The following is a 15,933-nucleotide window of genomic DNA, read 5'->3' as shown; positions in this document are numbered from 1 at the left end:
TTCTAGTTCAGTTCTAGTTCAGTTCTAGTTCAGTTCTAGTTATTAGTTTGGCAATGCTGCGTTATCTATTCTTTTATGATTTAACGAATCTTTAGGAGATGGATGTCAGAAGCAACGGGATGGTTTTGTTGGTGGCTCAATAAGGATCACTTATTAACCAGAAATTACAACGGGACAGCTAAAGGATCCACGTGTCCCACTCTATATAGATGACCAACTGTTTAAACTAGGATAACAACCTTTATTCCATTTCCACTTTAAAATTTAAAACCATTATTATACCCTTCACCATGAGTGTTATATAGGATTGTAATTCTGTTAGTAATTTCCACATTTTCATTTGCGTTCAGATGAAGTATATATATTCCGGATCGTTATAGATAGGGGAGTCGATATGTCGATATAGCCATGATCGTATGTTAGTTGAAATAAATTTATCCCAAAATAACTGTTTAAAAATAACTGTTTGAGACTGGCTGCGATTTAAGACCTCTAAATTTTCGAACTTTTTAACTGTAACTGTAGTACAGTTTGGTGAAGGGTACATAAGATTCGGCACAGCCGAATGTAGCAGCACACTTACTTGTTTTTAGCTTAATAATTTCTCTTGAATTTTTTGTTTTGAAACAATTTCTAACGCACAGCCAGTAATTATAGAAACCAACAGAAAAAGTATTTAATTTGTAGTTTATAAAGTCTAGCTTTCTAACTCTAATGATTTAAACTAAAATATAATAAATTATTATAAAATAAATCTAAAACAAAAAAATAAAAAAACAAAAGTGCAATTCTCTAAGAAGATAAAGTTAAATAATGAATAAATAAAAATAATATATTTACAATAATCATATACACCAAAATTTAAAACAAAAAAAAAAAAGAAAAACGTAATTAACAACAGCAAACAATGCATCAAATCAAGTAAAATCATCAAAAAAAAATCATAAATTTAAATGAAACATATTGTAGATTGTACCTAATTTTAGCATTTTAGCTTTTAAACTTAACAAAAAATAAAAATAAAACATACAATTTTATCAAAATAAGAAAAAGAAAAAAACCTTAAATTATAATGCTTTTTAACTGGCAAACAAAAATATATGGATTTTAACCAAACAAAAATATTGTATTAATTACAAATTTAACTCAAAATTTATCTCTTATTAATAATGCTTATGTGTATGTTTAATAATTTTATAGTTTTAACTAAATTATGCCAAAAAAAAATAACTCAACAACAAAACAAAACATAAAATTATATTAAAATAATGATCTCTACTTTTAAACAATGCAAACAACAAAATAATTAAAGAAAATTAATTTTGAAATAAAACTTTAAAATAATAAACAAAAAAAACAATCAATTTTCAAAAATTTAAATAAAGTGTTGGGGAATTATTTCAAAGCAGTGTTAGAGGAGGGTCAAATAAAAGTTGTTTAGAGAAAATTTTTAATAAAACAACTAAACGGTCGGTAATGTCTTTAAATTTAAATAAAACAAAGTGTGTGTGAGATATTATCGTAACTTTTTATTCGTTGGTATAGAATATAAAACGTCGTGCAAATGTCCGCCGCGTCTTCTCTCGCTGGCCCTCACCCTAAATGTTAAATTTCTCATGACTCAGGCGTATAAATCAGGCTGAATTTGAGCGATGGCATGGGTTATGTTGACTTTGAGGGCCGCTGTGGTTTGTGACTTCTACGCATGAACCTGTGACTTAAGAAACCCCATAAGAAAAAGTCTTACGGCGTCAAACAGCACGATCTCGGTAGCCAGTTGACATCACCTGCACGTGAGATGGCCATGCCCTCAAATCGCTCGTGACAAATGTTCAATGTGACATGAGCTAGCTGTGTGGCATGTAGTACCGTCTTATTAAAACCTCATGTCGTTGGTGTTCATATCATCCAATTCATACCAAAAGAAGTTCATAATCATCGACCTATAGAGCTCGCCGTTGACGGTGATGCCTGGTCAACGTCGTTCTCAAAGAAATATTGATCGATGACGCTGCCAGTCCAAAATCCATATCAAACAGTGACTTTTTCGGGAAGCATTGGGCGCTCTTGGATCTCATGTGGATTGGTATCGTCCCAAATTTGACAATTTTGCTTGCCCATTTAGCCAGAAAATGGGCGCAGCGCGCGGTATGTTGCCCGGCAAAACACCCATTTTGATAAATCTAATTTTATCAATTGAACTATTGAACCCTATAGCCGTCCAAGGTGAATAGATGACAAGCAATTCGACAAAACCAACTGAATAAATGTCAGCCAATTCGACAGATGTAGCTTCAACAACTTTAGTAAGAACTACGATTGAAGCTAAAATTTAACATTAGAAACTCCTTCGTTTGAAGCTAAAATTGAACATTAGAAAGACCTACGTTTGAAGCTAAAATTTAACTTTAGAAAGTCCTTCGATTGAAGTTTAAATTGAACTTTAGAAAGACCTAATATTGAAGCTAAAATTCAACATTAGAACGTCCTACGATTGTAGTTAAAATTCGCTAAAATTGAACTTTAGAAATACCTACGATTGAAGTTAAAATGGAGCTTAGAAATACCAACTATTGCAACTAAAATTGAACTTTAGAAAGACCTTCGATTGAAGCTAAAATTAAAATTTAGAAAGACCAACGATTGAAGTTGAAATGGAGCATTAGAAAGACCAACGATTGCAGCTAAAATTTAACTTTAGAAAGACCAACGATTGCAGCTAAAATTGAACTTTAAAATTGAAATTGCAGTTGAAATGGAGCATTAGAAAGACCTACGATTGAAGCTAAAATTTAACTTTAGAAACCTCTACGACTGAAGCTGAAATTGAACATTGGAAAGACCTTCGATTGACGATAAAATTGGACTTTAAAAAGACCTACAATTGAAGATAAATTGAACTTTTAAAAGACCTACAATTGAAGATAAATTGAACTTTAGAAAGACCTACGATAGAAGTTGAAATGGAGCATTAGAAAATCCAACGATTGCAGCTAAAATTGAACTTTAGAAAGACCTACGATTGCAGCTAAAATTTAACGATAAAAAGACCTACGATTGAAGCTAAAATTGAACTTTAGAAAGACCTTCGTTGAAGCTAAAATGGAACTTTAGAAAGACCTACGATTGAAATTGAAATGGAGCATTAGAAAGACCAACGATTGCAGCTAAAATTGAACTTTAGAAAGACCAACGATTGCAGCTAAAATTGAACTTTAGAAAGACCTACGATTGAAGTTGAAATGGAGCATTAGAAAGACCAACGATTGCAACTAAAATTGAACTTAAGACAGACCTACGATTGAATCTAAAATTGATCTTTAGACAGACCTTCGATTGAAGCTAAAATTGAACAATAGAAAGTCCTACGTTTGAAGTTAAAATTTAACTTTAGACAGACCTACGATTGAAGTTGAAATGGAGCATTAGAAAGACCAATGATTGCAGCTAAAATTGAACTTTAGAAATACCTACGATTGAAGTTGAAATGGAGCATAAGAAAGACCAACGATTGCAACTAAAATTGAACTTAGGACAGACGTACGATTGAAGCTAAAATTGAACAATAGAAAGACCTACGTTTGAAGTTAAAATTTAACTTTAGGCAGACCTACGATTGAAGCTACAATTGAACATTAGAAAGACCTTCGATTGAAGCTAAAATTTAACTTTAGAAAGACCTACGATTGAAGCTAAAATTGAACTTTAGAAAGACCTACGACTGAAGCTAAAATTGATCATTGGAAAGACCTTCGATTGAAGCTAAAATTTAACATTAGAAAGACCTACGACTGAAGCTAAAATATAACTTTAGAAAGTCCTACGATTGAAGCAAAAATTGAACATTGGAAAGACCTTCGATTGAAGCTAAAATTGGACTTTAAAAAGTCCTACGATTGCAGTTAAAATTTAACTTTAGAAAGACCTACGATTGAAGCTAAAATTCAACGAATATTCTAATTTTTGCTCTCACAAACGTTTTTATTCTTTATATTCTTAATTAAAAAACACTTTGGCATTTAAAATTTTATTTTTTTAATAACATTTTGTTTCGTTTTATTAGATTTGTTTTGTTTTATTTTTTAAATTTATTTTCAATACAATTGTTTTGAGGGGGTTTGTGTTTTACTTTACATTTTTTTTGAATGTTCGTATATAAAATAATTTAAATCGTATTATTAAGCTTAACAACAAAATTACTTAACTAAATTATTATTATTTAATATTTTTTGTTAAAAGGTTTTTTTTTAAATTTATTTAAAAAACTAAAAACTAAACTAAAGTTATATACATAGAGGTTATTTAAATTGTTTTCAATTGTTTTGTTAGTTGTACATTTTCTTTTTTTACAATTTTACATAAATACAAGTTTTTAGTGTAAAATTAAAATTTTTTGTTTGAAATTAGTTAATCGTTCGAAAATCGTTAAAAAAATATATAATCGTTAAAATAAAAAAAGAACACAAGCAAGTAAAGAGAAGGTGTAGAGTAGATGTTTTAATATTTTTGGAATTTTTTTTAAAAAAAATTTTTGAAAACTTGGGACAAATTGCTTATATTTCACAGCATAACTTCAATATCTTCTTGAAAGCAGGAAGCGGTCTAGAAAGAATATTAAACAGCAGCAGGCAAATATTAAAAAAATAAAGATATATAGAAATAAAATAAAAAAATTAAGGAAAATTTAAGAAATAAAACATTAGTTTCATTCAATATGAATGATTTAGTTGGGTTTAAGGTTTAGTTTTATATTAAAATTATTAAAAAAAAGATACATTGAAATGATAAATTACAAGACAAGAGACACAGTTATCTGTTAAATATTAAAGAATAAATTAAGTAGTTAAAATAATTAATTAAATAAGTTAAAATTAATATGGCTATGATTTAAAAAAAAAGAGTTTGTTTTTGAGGGGTGGGTTCTTTAAACTCAGACTTTGTTTATGGAAAAAGTCTTTGTTTTAAGTCAATTATAGTTTGACTGTTGCAATTAGTTTAGTCTTGGGTTTTAGTTAGATGCTTGGTCGTATCGTTATATGATTTCAGACTTAGAATAAAATAATTTACAAACTAAATTTAAAAATTATTATTAAAACAAAATAAAAATGCAGATAAATTCTATTAATTACACAAACAACATAATTAATTAATCAAATAAAACTAGAGTTTTTTTTTTGCCCAGAAACATTAATAAATTAACCACAATTAAGGAAGTTTTTAACAGGTTATTACAAAATTAATCAACTACCATATAAGTCTCTTACTTTCAGGACCTTACCTCCTTAACCATTTTAAAATATTAAGGTTCCCTGCCAAAATTATAATAATAATTAATTAAACAAATATATATGAATAATAGTTGTTAAACAATTCAAAATTTAAAAAGAAAAAAAAAGAGGTGTCTTTCAAGTGTGTAACAGGTGCAACATCTTGTGTATTAGTTTCTGTATGAAATGTTTTACTGTGCCAATTGATTATGAGTGTTGGTTTAATGATTATTAGGATGATTTCAGTTTTATTTAAACGTACGTTACAATTCATTTTCCATATTGGAACGTACGTTTTTAAGGACATTGTGAGTTTTGAGTATTTGATTTTTAATGTCTTTTTCGATTTGTGCCTTGCGTTGATTAGCATTGCGCAGTTTTTCATAAGTGTCTTCAAAGGCACGTTTGGTGCGTAATAATTTGCGACGCAATTCAGCGTTTTCTTGTTCTACCTTGAGACAGTCGTGTTTCTTCGCCAGCTGCTGCTGTTGTTGTTGCTGTTGTCCATTGGCATCTGTGGCATTGGAAGGCTTAATGTTTTCAGTACTGCTGTCATGGAGACCTGGAAAAGGTAAGAAATATGAAAGAAATTAATAATTTGTACAATATTTTAGATCAAACAAGTAAGAGCGCTATATCAAATTTTTTTTGAATTTTTTTTCAAAATTTAAAAAAAAATTTTTTTTAGATTTTTTTTTAAATTAAAAAAAATCAAATATTAAAATTTTTTGTGAAATTTTTTTTTGCCATTTTTTTAAAAAAATATTTTTAAAATTTCAAAATTTTTAGCTTCAATCGTAGCAATTTTAGCTTTCTAACGTTAAATTTTAGCTTCAATCGAAGGTCTTTCAAATGTGCAGTCGAAGGTCTTTCTAAAGTTCAATTTTAGCTTCAATCGAAGGTCATTCTAAAGTTCAACTTTAGCTTCAATCGAAGGTCAATCAAAAGTTCAGTTATAGCTTCAATCGAAGGTCTTTCCAACGTTTAATTTTAGCATCAATCGAAGGTCTTTCTAATGTACAGTCAAAGGTCTTTCTAAAGTTAAATTTTAGCTTCAATCGAAGGTAATTCTAATGTTCAATTTTAGCATCAATCGAAGGTCTTTCTAAAGTTCAATTTTAGCTTCAATCGAAGGTCAATCAAAAGTTCAGTTTTAGCTTCAATCGAAGGTCTTCCTACAGTTAAATTTTAGCTTCATTCGCAGGTCTTTCTAAAGTACAATTTTAGCTTCAATCGAAGGTCTTTCTAAAGTTAAATTTTAGCTTCAATCGAAGGTCTTCCTAAAGTTAAATGTTGGCTTCAATCGAAGGTCTTTCCAAAGTTTAATTTTAGCATCAATCGAAGGTCTTTCTAATGTGCAGTCAAAGGTCTTTCTAAAGTTAAATTTTAGCTTCAATCAAAGGTCATTCTAATGTTCAATTTTAGCATCAATCGAAGGTCTTTCTAAAGTTCAATTTTAGCTTCAATCGAAGGTCTTTCCAACGTTTAATTTTAGCATCAATCGAAGGTCTTTCTAATGTGCAGTCAAAGGTCTTTCTAAAGTTCAGTTTTAGCTTCAATCGAAGGTCTTTCTAAAGTTAAATTTTAGCTTCAATCGAAGGTCTTTCTAAAGTTAAATTTTGGCTTCAATCGACGAAGGTCATTCTAAAGTTCAATTTTAGCTTCAATCGAAGGTCTTTCCAACGTTTAATTTTAGCATCAATCGAAGGTCTTTCTAATGTGCAGTCAAAGGTCTTTCTAAAGTTAAATTTTAGCTTCAATCAAAGGTCATTCTAATGTTCAATTTTAGCATCAATCGAAGGTCTTTCTAAAGTTCAATTTTAGCTTCAATCGAAGGTCTTTCCAACGTTTAATTTTAGCATCAATCGAAGGTCTTTCTAATGTGCAGTCAAAGGTCTTTCTAAAGTTCAGTTTTAGCTTCAATCGAAGGTCTTTCTAAAGTTAAATTTTAGCTTCAATCGAAGGTCTTTCTAAAGTTAAATTTTGGCTTCAATCGACGAAGGTCATTCTAAAGTTCAATTTTAGCTTCAATCGAAGGTCTTTCCAACGTTTAATTTTAGCATCAATCGAAGGTCTTTCTAATGTGCAGTCAAAGGTCTTTCTAAAGTTAAATTTTAGCTTCAATCAAAGGTCATTCTAATGTTCAATTTTAGCATCAATCGAAGGTCTTTCTAAAGTTCAATTTTAGCTTCAATCGAAGGTCTTTCCAACGTTTAATTTTAGCATCAATCGAAGGTCTTTCTAATGTGCAGTCAAAGGTCTTTCTAAAGTTCAGTTTTAGCTTCAATCGAAGGTCTTTCTAAAGTTAAATTTTAGCTTCAATCGAAGGTCTTTCTAAAGTTCAATTTTAGCTTCAATCGAAGGTCAATCAAAAGTTCAGTTTTAGCTTCAATCGAAGGTCTTCCTACAGTTAAATTTTAGCTTCATTCGCAGGTCTTTCTAAAGTACAATTTTAGCTTCAATCGAAGGTCTTTCTAAAGTTAAATTTTAGCTTCAATCGAAGGTCTTCCTAAAGTTAAATGTTGGCTTCAATCGAAGGTCTTTCCAAAGTTAAATTTTAGCTTCAATCGAAGGTCTTCCTAAAGTTAAATGTTGGCTTCAATCGAAGGTCTTTCCAAAGTTTAATTTTAGCATCAATCGAAGGTCTTTCTAATGTGCAGTCAAAGGTCTTTCTAAAGTTAAATTTTAGCTTCAATCAAAGGTCATTCTAATGTTCAATTTTAGCATCAATCGAAGGTCTTTCTAAAGTTCAATTTTAGCTTCAATCGAAGGTCTTTCCAACGTTTAATTTTAGCATCAATCGAAGGTCTTTCTAATGTGCAGTCAAAGGTCTTTCTAAAGTTCAGTTTTAGCTTCAATCGAAGGTCTTTCTAAAGTTCAATTTTAGCTTCAATCGAAGGTCAATCAAAAGTTCAGTTTTAGCTTCAATCGAAGGTCTTCCTACAGTTAAATTTTAGCTTCATTCGCAGGTCTTTCTAAAGTACAATTTTAGCTTCAATCGAAGGTCTTTCTAAAGTTAAATTTTAGCTTCAATCGAAGGTCTTCCTAAAGTTAAATGTTGGCTTCAATCGAAGGTCTTTCCAAAGTTAAATTTTAGCTTCAATCGAAGGTCTTCCTAAAGTTAAATGTTGGCTTCAATCGAAGGTCTTTCCAAAGTTTAATTTTAGCATCAATCGAAGGTCTTTCTAATGTGCAGTCAAAGGTCTTTCTAAAGTTAAATTTTAGCTTCAATCAAAGGTCATTCTAATGTTCAATTTTAGCATCAATCGAAGGTCTTTCTAAAGTTCAATTTTAGCTTCAATCGAAGGTCTTTCCAACGTTTAATTTTAGCATCAATCGAAGGTCTTTCTAATGTGCAGTCAAAGGTCTTTCTAAAGTTCAGTTTTAGCTTCAATCGAAGGTCTTTCTAAAGTTAAATTTTAGCTTCAATCGAAGGTCTTTCTAAAGTTAAATTTTGGCTTCAATCGACGAAGGTCATTCTAAAGTTCAATTTTAGCTTCAATCGAAGGTCTTTCCAACGTTTAATTTTAGCATCAATCGAAGGTCTTTCTAATGTGCAGTCAAAGGTCTTTCTAAAGTTAAATTTTAGCTTCAATCAAAGGTCATTCTAATGTTCAATTTTAGCATCAATCGAAGGTCTTTCTAAAGTTCAATTTTAGCTTCAATCGAAGGTCTTTCCAACGTTTAATTTTAGCATCAATCGAAGGTCTTTCTAATGTGCAGTCAAAGGTCTTTCTAAAGTTCAGTTTTAGCTTCAATCGAAGGTCTTTCTAAAGTTAAATTTTAGCTTCAATCGAAGGTCTTTCTAAAGTTCAATTTTAGCTTCAATCGAAGGTCAATCAAAAGTTCAGTTTTAGCTTCAATCGAAGGTCTTCCTACAGTTAAATTTTAGCTTCATTCGCAGGTCTTTCTAAAGTACAATTTTAGCTTCAATCGAAGGTCTTTCTAAAGTTAAATTTTAGCTTCAATCGAAGGTCTTCCTAAAGTTAAATGTTGGCTTCAATCGAAGGTCTTTCCAAAGTTAAATTTTAGCTTCAATCGAAGGTCTTCCTAAAGTTAAATGTTGGCTTCAATCGAAGGTCTTTCCAAAGTTTAATTTTAGCATCAATCGAAGGTCTTTCTAATGTGCAGTCAAAGGTCTTTCTAAAGTTAAATTTTAGCTTCAATCAAAGGTCATTCTAATGTTCAATTTTAGCATCAATCGAAGGTCTTTCTAAAGTTCAATTTTAGCTTCAATCGAAGGTCTTTCCAACGTTTAATTTTAGCATCAATCGAAGGTCTTTCTAATGTGCAGTCAAAGGTCTTTCTAAAGTTCAGTTTTAGCTTCAATCGAAGGTCTTTCTAAAGTTAAATTTTAGCTTCAATCGAAGGTCTTTCTAAAGTTAAATTTTGGCTTCAATCGACGAAGGTCATTCTAAAGTTCAATTTTAGCTTCAATCGAAGGTCTTTCCAACGTTTAATTTTAGCATCAATCGAAGGTCTTTCTAATGTGCAGTCAAAGGTCTTTCTAAAGTTAAATTTTAGCTTCAATCAAAGGTCATTCTAATGTTCAATTTTAGCATCAATCGAAGGTCTTTCTAAAGTTCAATTTTAGCTTCAATCGAAGGTCTTTCCAACGTTTAATTTTAGCATCAATCGAAGGTCTTTCTAATGTGCAGTCAAAGGTCTTTCTAAAGTTCAGTTTTAGCTTCAATCGAAGGTCTTTCTAAAGTTAAATTTTAGCTTCAATCGAAGGTCTTTCTAAAGTTCAATTTTAGCTTCAATCGAAGGTCAATCAAAAGTTCAGTTTTAGCTTCAATCGAAGGTCTTCCTACAGTTAAATTTTAGCTTCATTCGCAGGTCTTTCTAAAGTACAATTTTAGCTTCAATCGAAGGTCTTCCTACAGTTAAATTTTAGCTTCAATCGAAGGTCTTCCTACAGTTAAATTTTAGCTTCAATCGAAGGTCTTTCTAAAGTTAAATTTTAGCTTCAATCGAAGGTCTTCCTAAAGTTAAATGTTGGCTTCAATCGAAGGTCTTTCCAAAGTTTAATTTTAGCATCAATCGAAGGTCTTTCTAATGTGCAGTCAAAGGTCTTTCTAAAGTTAAATTTTAGCTTCAATCAAAGGTCATTCTAATGTTCAATTTTAGCATCAATCGAAGGTCTTTCTAAAGTTCAATTTTAGCTTCAATCGAAGGTCTTTCCAACGTTTAATTTTAGCATCAATCGAAGGTCTTTCTAATGTGCAGTCAAAGGTCTTTCTAAAGTTCAGTTTTAGCTTCAATCGAAGGTCTTTCTAAAGTTAAATTTTAGCTTCAATCGAAGGTCTTTCTAAAGTTAAATTTTGGCTTCAATCGACGAAGGTCATTCTAAAGTTCAATTTTAGCTTCAATCGAAGGTCTTTCCAACGTTTAATTTTAGCATCAATCGAAGGTCTTTCTAATGTGCAGTCAAAGGTCTTTCTAAAGTTAAATTTTAGCTTCAATCAAAGGTCATTCTAATGTTCAATTTTAGCATCAATCGAAGGTCTTTCTAAAGTTAAATTTTGGATTCAATCGAAGGTCTTTCCAACGTTTAATTTTAGCATCAATCGAAGGTCTTTCTAATGTGCAGTCAAAGGTCTTTCTAAAGTTCAGTTTTAGCTTCAATCGAAGGTCTTTCTAAAGTTAAATTTTGGCTTCAATCGACGAAGGTCATTCTAAAGTTCAATTTTAGCTTCAATCGAAAGTCATTCCAAACTCCAATTTTAGCTTCAATCGTAGGTCTTTCTAAAGTCCAATTTTAGTTTCAATCGAAGGTCTTTCCAACGTTTAATTTTAGCATCAATCGAGGGCCATTCTAAAGTTCAATTTTAGCTTAAATCGAAGGGGTTTCTAATGTTTAATTTTAGCTTCAATCGAAGGTCTTTCTAAAGTTAAATTTCAGCTTCAATCGAAAGTCATTCTAATGTTCAATTTTAGCTTCATCAAAGGTCTCTCTAAAGTTAAATTTTGGTTTCAATCGAAGGTCATTCTAAAGTTCAATTTTAGCTTCAATCGAAAGTCATTCTAAAGTTCAATTTTATCTTCATTCGCAGGTCTTTCTAAAGTTCTATTTTAGCTTCAATCGAAGGTCTTTCTAAAGTTAAATTTTGGTTTCAATCGAAATTCATTCTAAAGTTCAATTTTATCTTCATTCGCAGGTCTTTCTAAAGTTCAATTTTAGCTTCAATCAAAAGTCATTCTAAAGTTCAATTTTTGCTTCAATCGTACGTCTTTCTAAGGTTCAATTTTATCTTCAATCGTTGGCCTTTCTAACGTTAAATCGTAGGTCTCTACTGTCTATAACAATCCAGAATATATACTCTGTGGAGCCAATCATGATGAAGCTTATAATAACTTACCCTCTTTATCATCCGATTCGTTGCTGCTATGTTTCGGGGACGGACTCATTTCCACCGTCTTCAATTGAGGACGTTGTACACTATTCAATTCCACACTGCTAACACGACCCGCATCACTTTCGATACCCAAATCGGGTGAGGAATTCTGTATACGCTGTTCACCCAAACGCTGTTGAGCCACAATATTTGAGGAATGAGGCAGTGGAACTTCTTCGGAAGTGTAACCGGATTGACAGGCAATATCGTCATTCTTAGCCAAACGTTGTTTTATTTGCAGCGCTGTCAAACGTTCAAGTAGTGTCTGCTGTTCTTGTTCCAAATGTTCAATTTGTTGCTGCATTTGCGAACGTTGTTCCACGTGTTTGTTTAACTCTAACGATAATTGTTCTACACGTTTCTCCAATTGTAGTTTCTCATTTAAAGCCTTTACCCGTTCCATGGCTGCCTTGGAGGCTCTTAAGGTGCTTTCATCGATTTGCTTTTGTAGATTACGTGAGCTGAGCTCTGTTTCAACCAGGGTTTGCTTAAGTTCCTGCTCATTTTCCTGCAAACATTCAATAGTTCTCTGGGATTCTATAAATTGTTTTTGCAAATCGCTTAATTGTTGTGTGTAGTCATTAAACAGACTCTTGGCTATATAATCTTTTTGTAGACATTCTTCATACTCTTGTTCTTTGGCAGAGAGAGCTTGTTGCAATGCCTGCTGCATTTCTTGTTTGAGCGAGTTTAATTGCTGCTGCTCTCGCTCGGCTGCCTGCTGTAGAGCTTCTTCGTAGGTTTGTTTGACAATTTCCATGTCTGCCTTTAGGGAATTGATTTGCATTTCAGCTAATCTGGATTCCACCAATAAACGTTCACGTTCTTCTTGTAGTTTCTCCAAAGAACGTGATTTGTCCTCGATTTGCCTTAACAGCAAAGATTCATTGTGTGCATTACCGGTTTCCTGAGAGCCTATGTTTATTAGATCACTGTGCAATTCTTCATTGCGCTGCTTTAATTGCTCTAGTTCTTGACTGACTTCTAATACTTTCAGGTTTTCCTTTTTCAAACGATTATCGGCATCTACCAGCTGGCATTGGATTTCTAGTATGCGATTATCACGTTGTTGTATCTGTTGCTCCAACTGTGCAATGCGTTCTTGGCTGCGGGCCTTAAATGAGCGGCTATTTGATTCACTGTAGTCACTGTCGGTTTCATTATGCTGCACCGCTAATAAAGCCGGTTCTTTAGCCATTAATGAGGCCGAATGATCTTCTAGGCCTATGCGTGCCAAGGAAACTTTACGATCGGGCTCTGACCAAGCCTCCGATTCACTTTCTCTATTCTCAGCCATCATGGGCAAGGGCAAAGAACGTCTTTCTTTTTTGGAATCCGCACTGCGGCGTTTGTCCAATTCCTTTTTAAGGGCTTTATTTTCAGCCTTTAGAGTTTCAATAGATTGCGCACGTATGTCTTCATGGGAATTGAATGTCTTATTTTCCACATCTATATCCAAATCACCCAAAATATCCGAAAGATTGTGTAACTCGGCCAGACTTTGATCGATCATGGATAGACCTGATACAGACAGAGTCATATTTAGACTCTTGGACAAATCCAAGCTACGATCCACAGCGCGACGCATGGCTTTGCGCTTTTCCACCGCCAAAACACCCAAAACATCTTTGTGTTTGAGTAGAGAATTAAGGAAACCAGCCAATTCTTCTAGGCGGGTAGATAAAGTGGCACAAAGGTCGGCACATTGGCGACGCCATTTCTCTGCTGTTTCAGCATCTGAACGGGCCTGTTTTAGTTCTGTCTGCAGCTGGGCTATCATAGCATCATGTTGTCGTTCGGTACCCAAGCGTTGTATCAAAATGTCCACCTTACGTTGCAATAGTTTATTGCGTTGCAAGGCCTTTGTATATTCCACATCAGAAAAGGATTGCTGTAACTCGCCGGCAGTGTCTGCTTGACTGGTGTTGTGTGTTGTGGTCTGAGGTGAAACAGGAGAGGCGGTGGATTTGTTGAGGATTTTATTGAGACGTTCAATTTCACGATTTTTCTCCCAAAGTTCTCTGTTAACAAGATTCTGTTAAAAGAAAAAATAAAATGGATTTTATTTAAGGTTAAAGGGAACTATATGGGAAATTTTGAACTTACCTGCAAATCAGCAGTTTTCTTTTTTACTTCGACTTTAAGATTTTTAATTGTGGCCTCTTGTTGTTCGATTATGTTGTCATATTTTTGTTTTTGCAATGATGTCAAATCATTTAGAGCCTCTGTATCACTGAAGGAACGACAAAAGCCGGTGCATTCCAAGCCACTGATGCCGGTGACCGTGTGATGCTATAAGAGAAAATAGAAACAGTTTAGTTAAATCCAGAGCTGTCAAGATTTCAAAAGTTTTGTTTAATTAAACATTTTCTATAAAAAAATTGCGCTTGATTAACAATTTTATGTGAAAAATTTTTAGAGCCCTACTGAATATTCGCTAACGGTTTCGGATTTGGCCGAAACCGCATAATGAGTTGTTGGACGAATATTAGTTTCGGTTCAGTGTCGACCTGAAAAAAACCGCTTTCGGTTGGACTCTAAAAATGTTCTTTTCCTTGGAAAATCCACTTACCTCTTTATCGTTATTCGAGACATTCGATGCCTGTGTGGTATTTTTCAAGCGACTATTTTCGACTTGTTGATTTTTAATGCTTAGCATTAGTTTCTGTATGGTTAGACGGGCCTTATCATAAAGTTGATCGCGATTTTGTAGCTTCTCCTCTAAATCCTGGATCATGCAACTTTTGTCGGCCGTATCCATTTTAAGTTTTTGTAATTCTTCGCGTAGCTGTTGAGCCTTAAGAGCAAGAAATAACAATTATTTCAATTAATTTGATTAATCGTTTATAAATTATCATTAAAAAATATAATACCATTACCAAATTGAAATACCTTTAACCCATTTTATAATACCAAATGAATATGTATGTGCAAAAACCTTTGAATTGTTAGCAAAATGAAGGTAAAATTTATAATTTTTTTTAATAAAACTTATCAATTTTATTTAAACAAATATGTGGAGGTTTAGTTTAATGATTTCTTAACATAATACAATTTGTTTGTTATAAAATAAATGCAGAGTGAGATAAACAAAATTATTATACAAAATATATATATTGGAAATTAACAATTATAATCATAAGATAATTCTTATAGATTTAACAATATAAAGAATATAAAGTTTAAAAGAAATAAAACACAAGAAGAAATATTTCATTATTTTCAATTTCATCCTTTGTTTCTTGAAGGTTTGCCCTAGAACCTTATTGTTTATTCAACATCATTTAAATTAATTTTATCTCAAATACAATTTTGCCCAGTTCCTTTAAAACATTTAAGGAAATTTTCCAAATTTTGAATACACATAACGTATGCCATCCATTGCAGAATATTTGCCAAAATTTGGTTTTCTTTGCTGCTGATTTTGATTTTGCTCATTATTCTTGTTTGGGAAGACAAAAGAATAAAAATTAAACATTTTTCAGCTCTAATAATAATTGTAAACAAAATAAATATATCTAAAGCTAATAGACACCGAACGTGATCGAATATTTAGATGTACTAAAGGGTCTTTCATTAAGCGCTTCCTATCTTTAAATTTATTGACTTAAACCCTTCACCTTCGTGAGAAGGGTATATATAAGTTTGTCATTCCGTTTGTAATTTCTACATTTTTCATTTCCGACCCTATAAAGTATATATATTCTGGATCCTTATAGATAGTGGAATCGATTAAGCCATGTCTGCCTGTCTGTTGAAATCAATTTTCTGAAGACCCCAGATATCTTCGGGATCCAAATCTGCAATAATTCTGTCAGACATGCTTTCGAGAAGTTTGCTATTTAAAATCAGCAAAATCGGTCCACAAATGGCTGAGATATGAGGAAAAAACCAGGACAACCTTGATTTTTGACCTACAGTGAGCCTCAAAAGTGAGTATACACTAGGGATGCCAAACGGGACTGGGTTTTACAAATCCCGGTATTCGGGATTTTAGAAATGTAAATCCCGGGATTTTTCGGGACCCCGGGATTTTGGGATTTTTCGGGACTTCGGGATTTTAATTAAATGTCAAAAAACATCAAGTTTAACAATTAAAACTATTTATTTCGTTAATACACTAAATAGAAATATAACAAAGCAAAAACTAATGGATTGAATTAAAATATACAGTGACGGACATTACAATACAATCACTACCAATATTTCATTTAAAAACAGGAGCAATCATAAGGATTGGTGTGGGCCAGAAAATATAAAAAAGTGGC

The 15,933-nt window shown here is 32.2% G+C and overlaps 1 protein-coding gene across 5 annotated transcripts in view; it reads right to left on the bottom strand.

The window, feature by feature from the left end:
- Nucleotides 1–4,018: 4,018 nt before the first annotated feature.
- cnn (centrosomin) overlaps nt 4,019–15,933 on the bottom strand; it is a 77,616-nt gene continuing 65,701 nt past the window's right edge. For all 5 annotated transcript variants that reach the window (XM_065510489.1, XM_065510492.1, XM_065510491.1 and 2 more), the window contains 4 exons: nt 14,238–14,462; nt 13,772–13,957; nt 11,630–13,700; nt 4,019–5,829 (listed from right to left, as the gene is read on the bottom strand). In XM_065510489.1, the coding sequence (XP_065366561.1) occupies nt 5,531–5,829; nt 11,630–13,700; nt 13,772–13,957; nt 14,238–14,462 (2,781 nt within the window). In that variant the 3' untranslated portion in view covers nt 4,019–5,530. The remainder of the gene's footprint in view (nt 5,830–11,629; nt 13,701–13,771; nt 13,958–14,237; nt 14,463–15,933) is intronic.

The sequence above is a fragment of the Calliphora vicina genome, chromosome 5 (assembly GCF_958450345.1).
Source record: "Calliphora vicina chromosome 5, idCalVici1.1, whole genome shotgun sequence".
Taxonomy (NCBI): domain Eukaryota; kingdom Metazoa; phylum Arthropoda; class Insecta; order Diptera; family Calliphoridae; genus Calliphora; species Calliphora vicina.
Note: the sequence above shows the minus strand (reverse complement) of the source record. Positions and strands in the feature narration are given on the sequence as shown.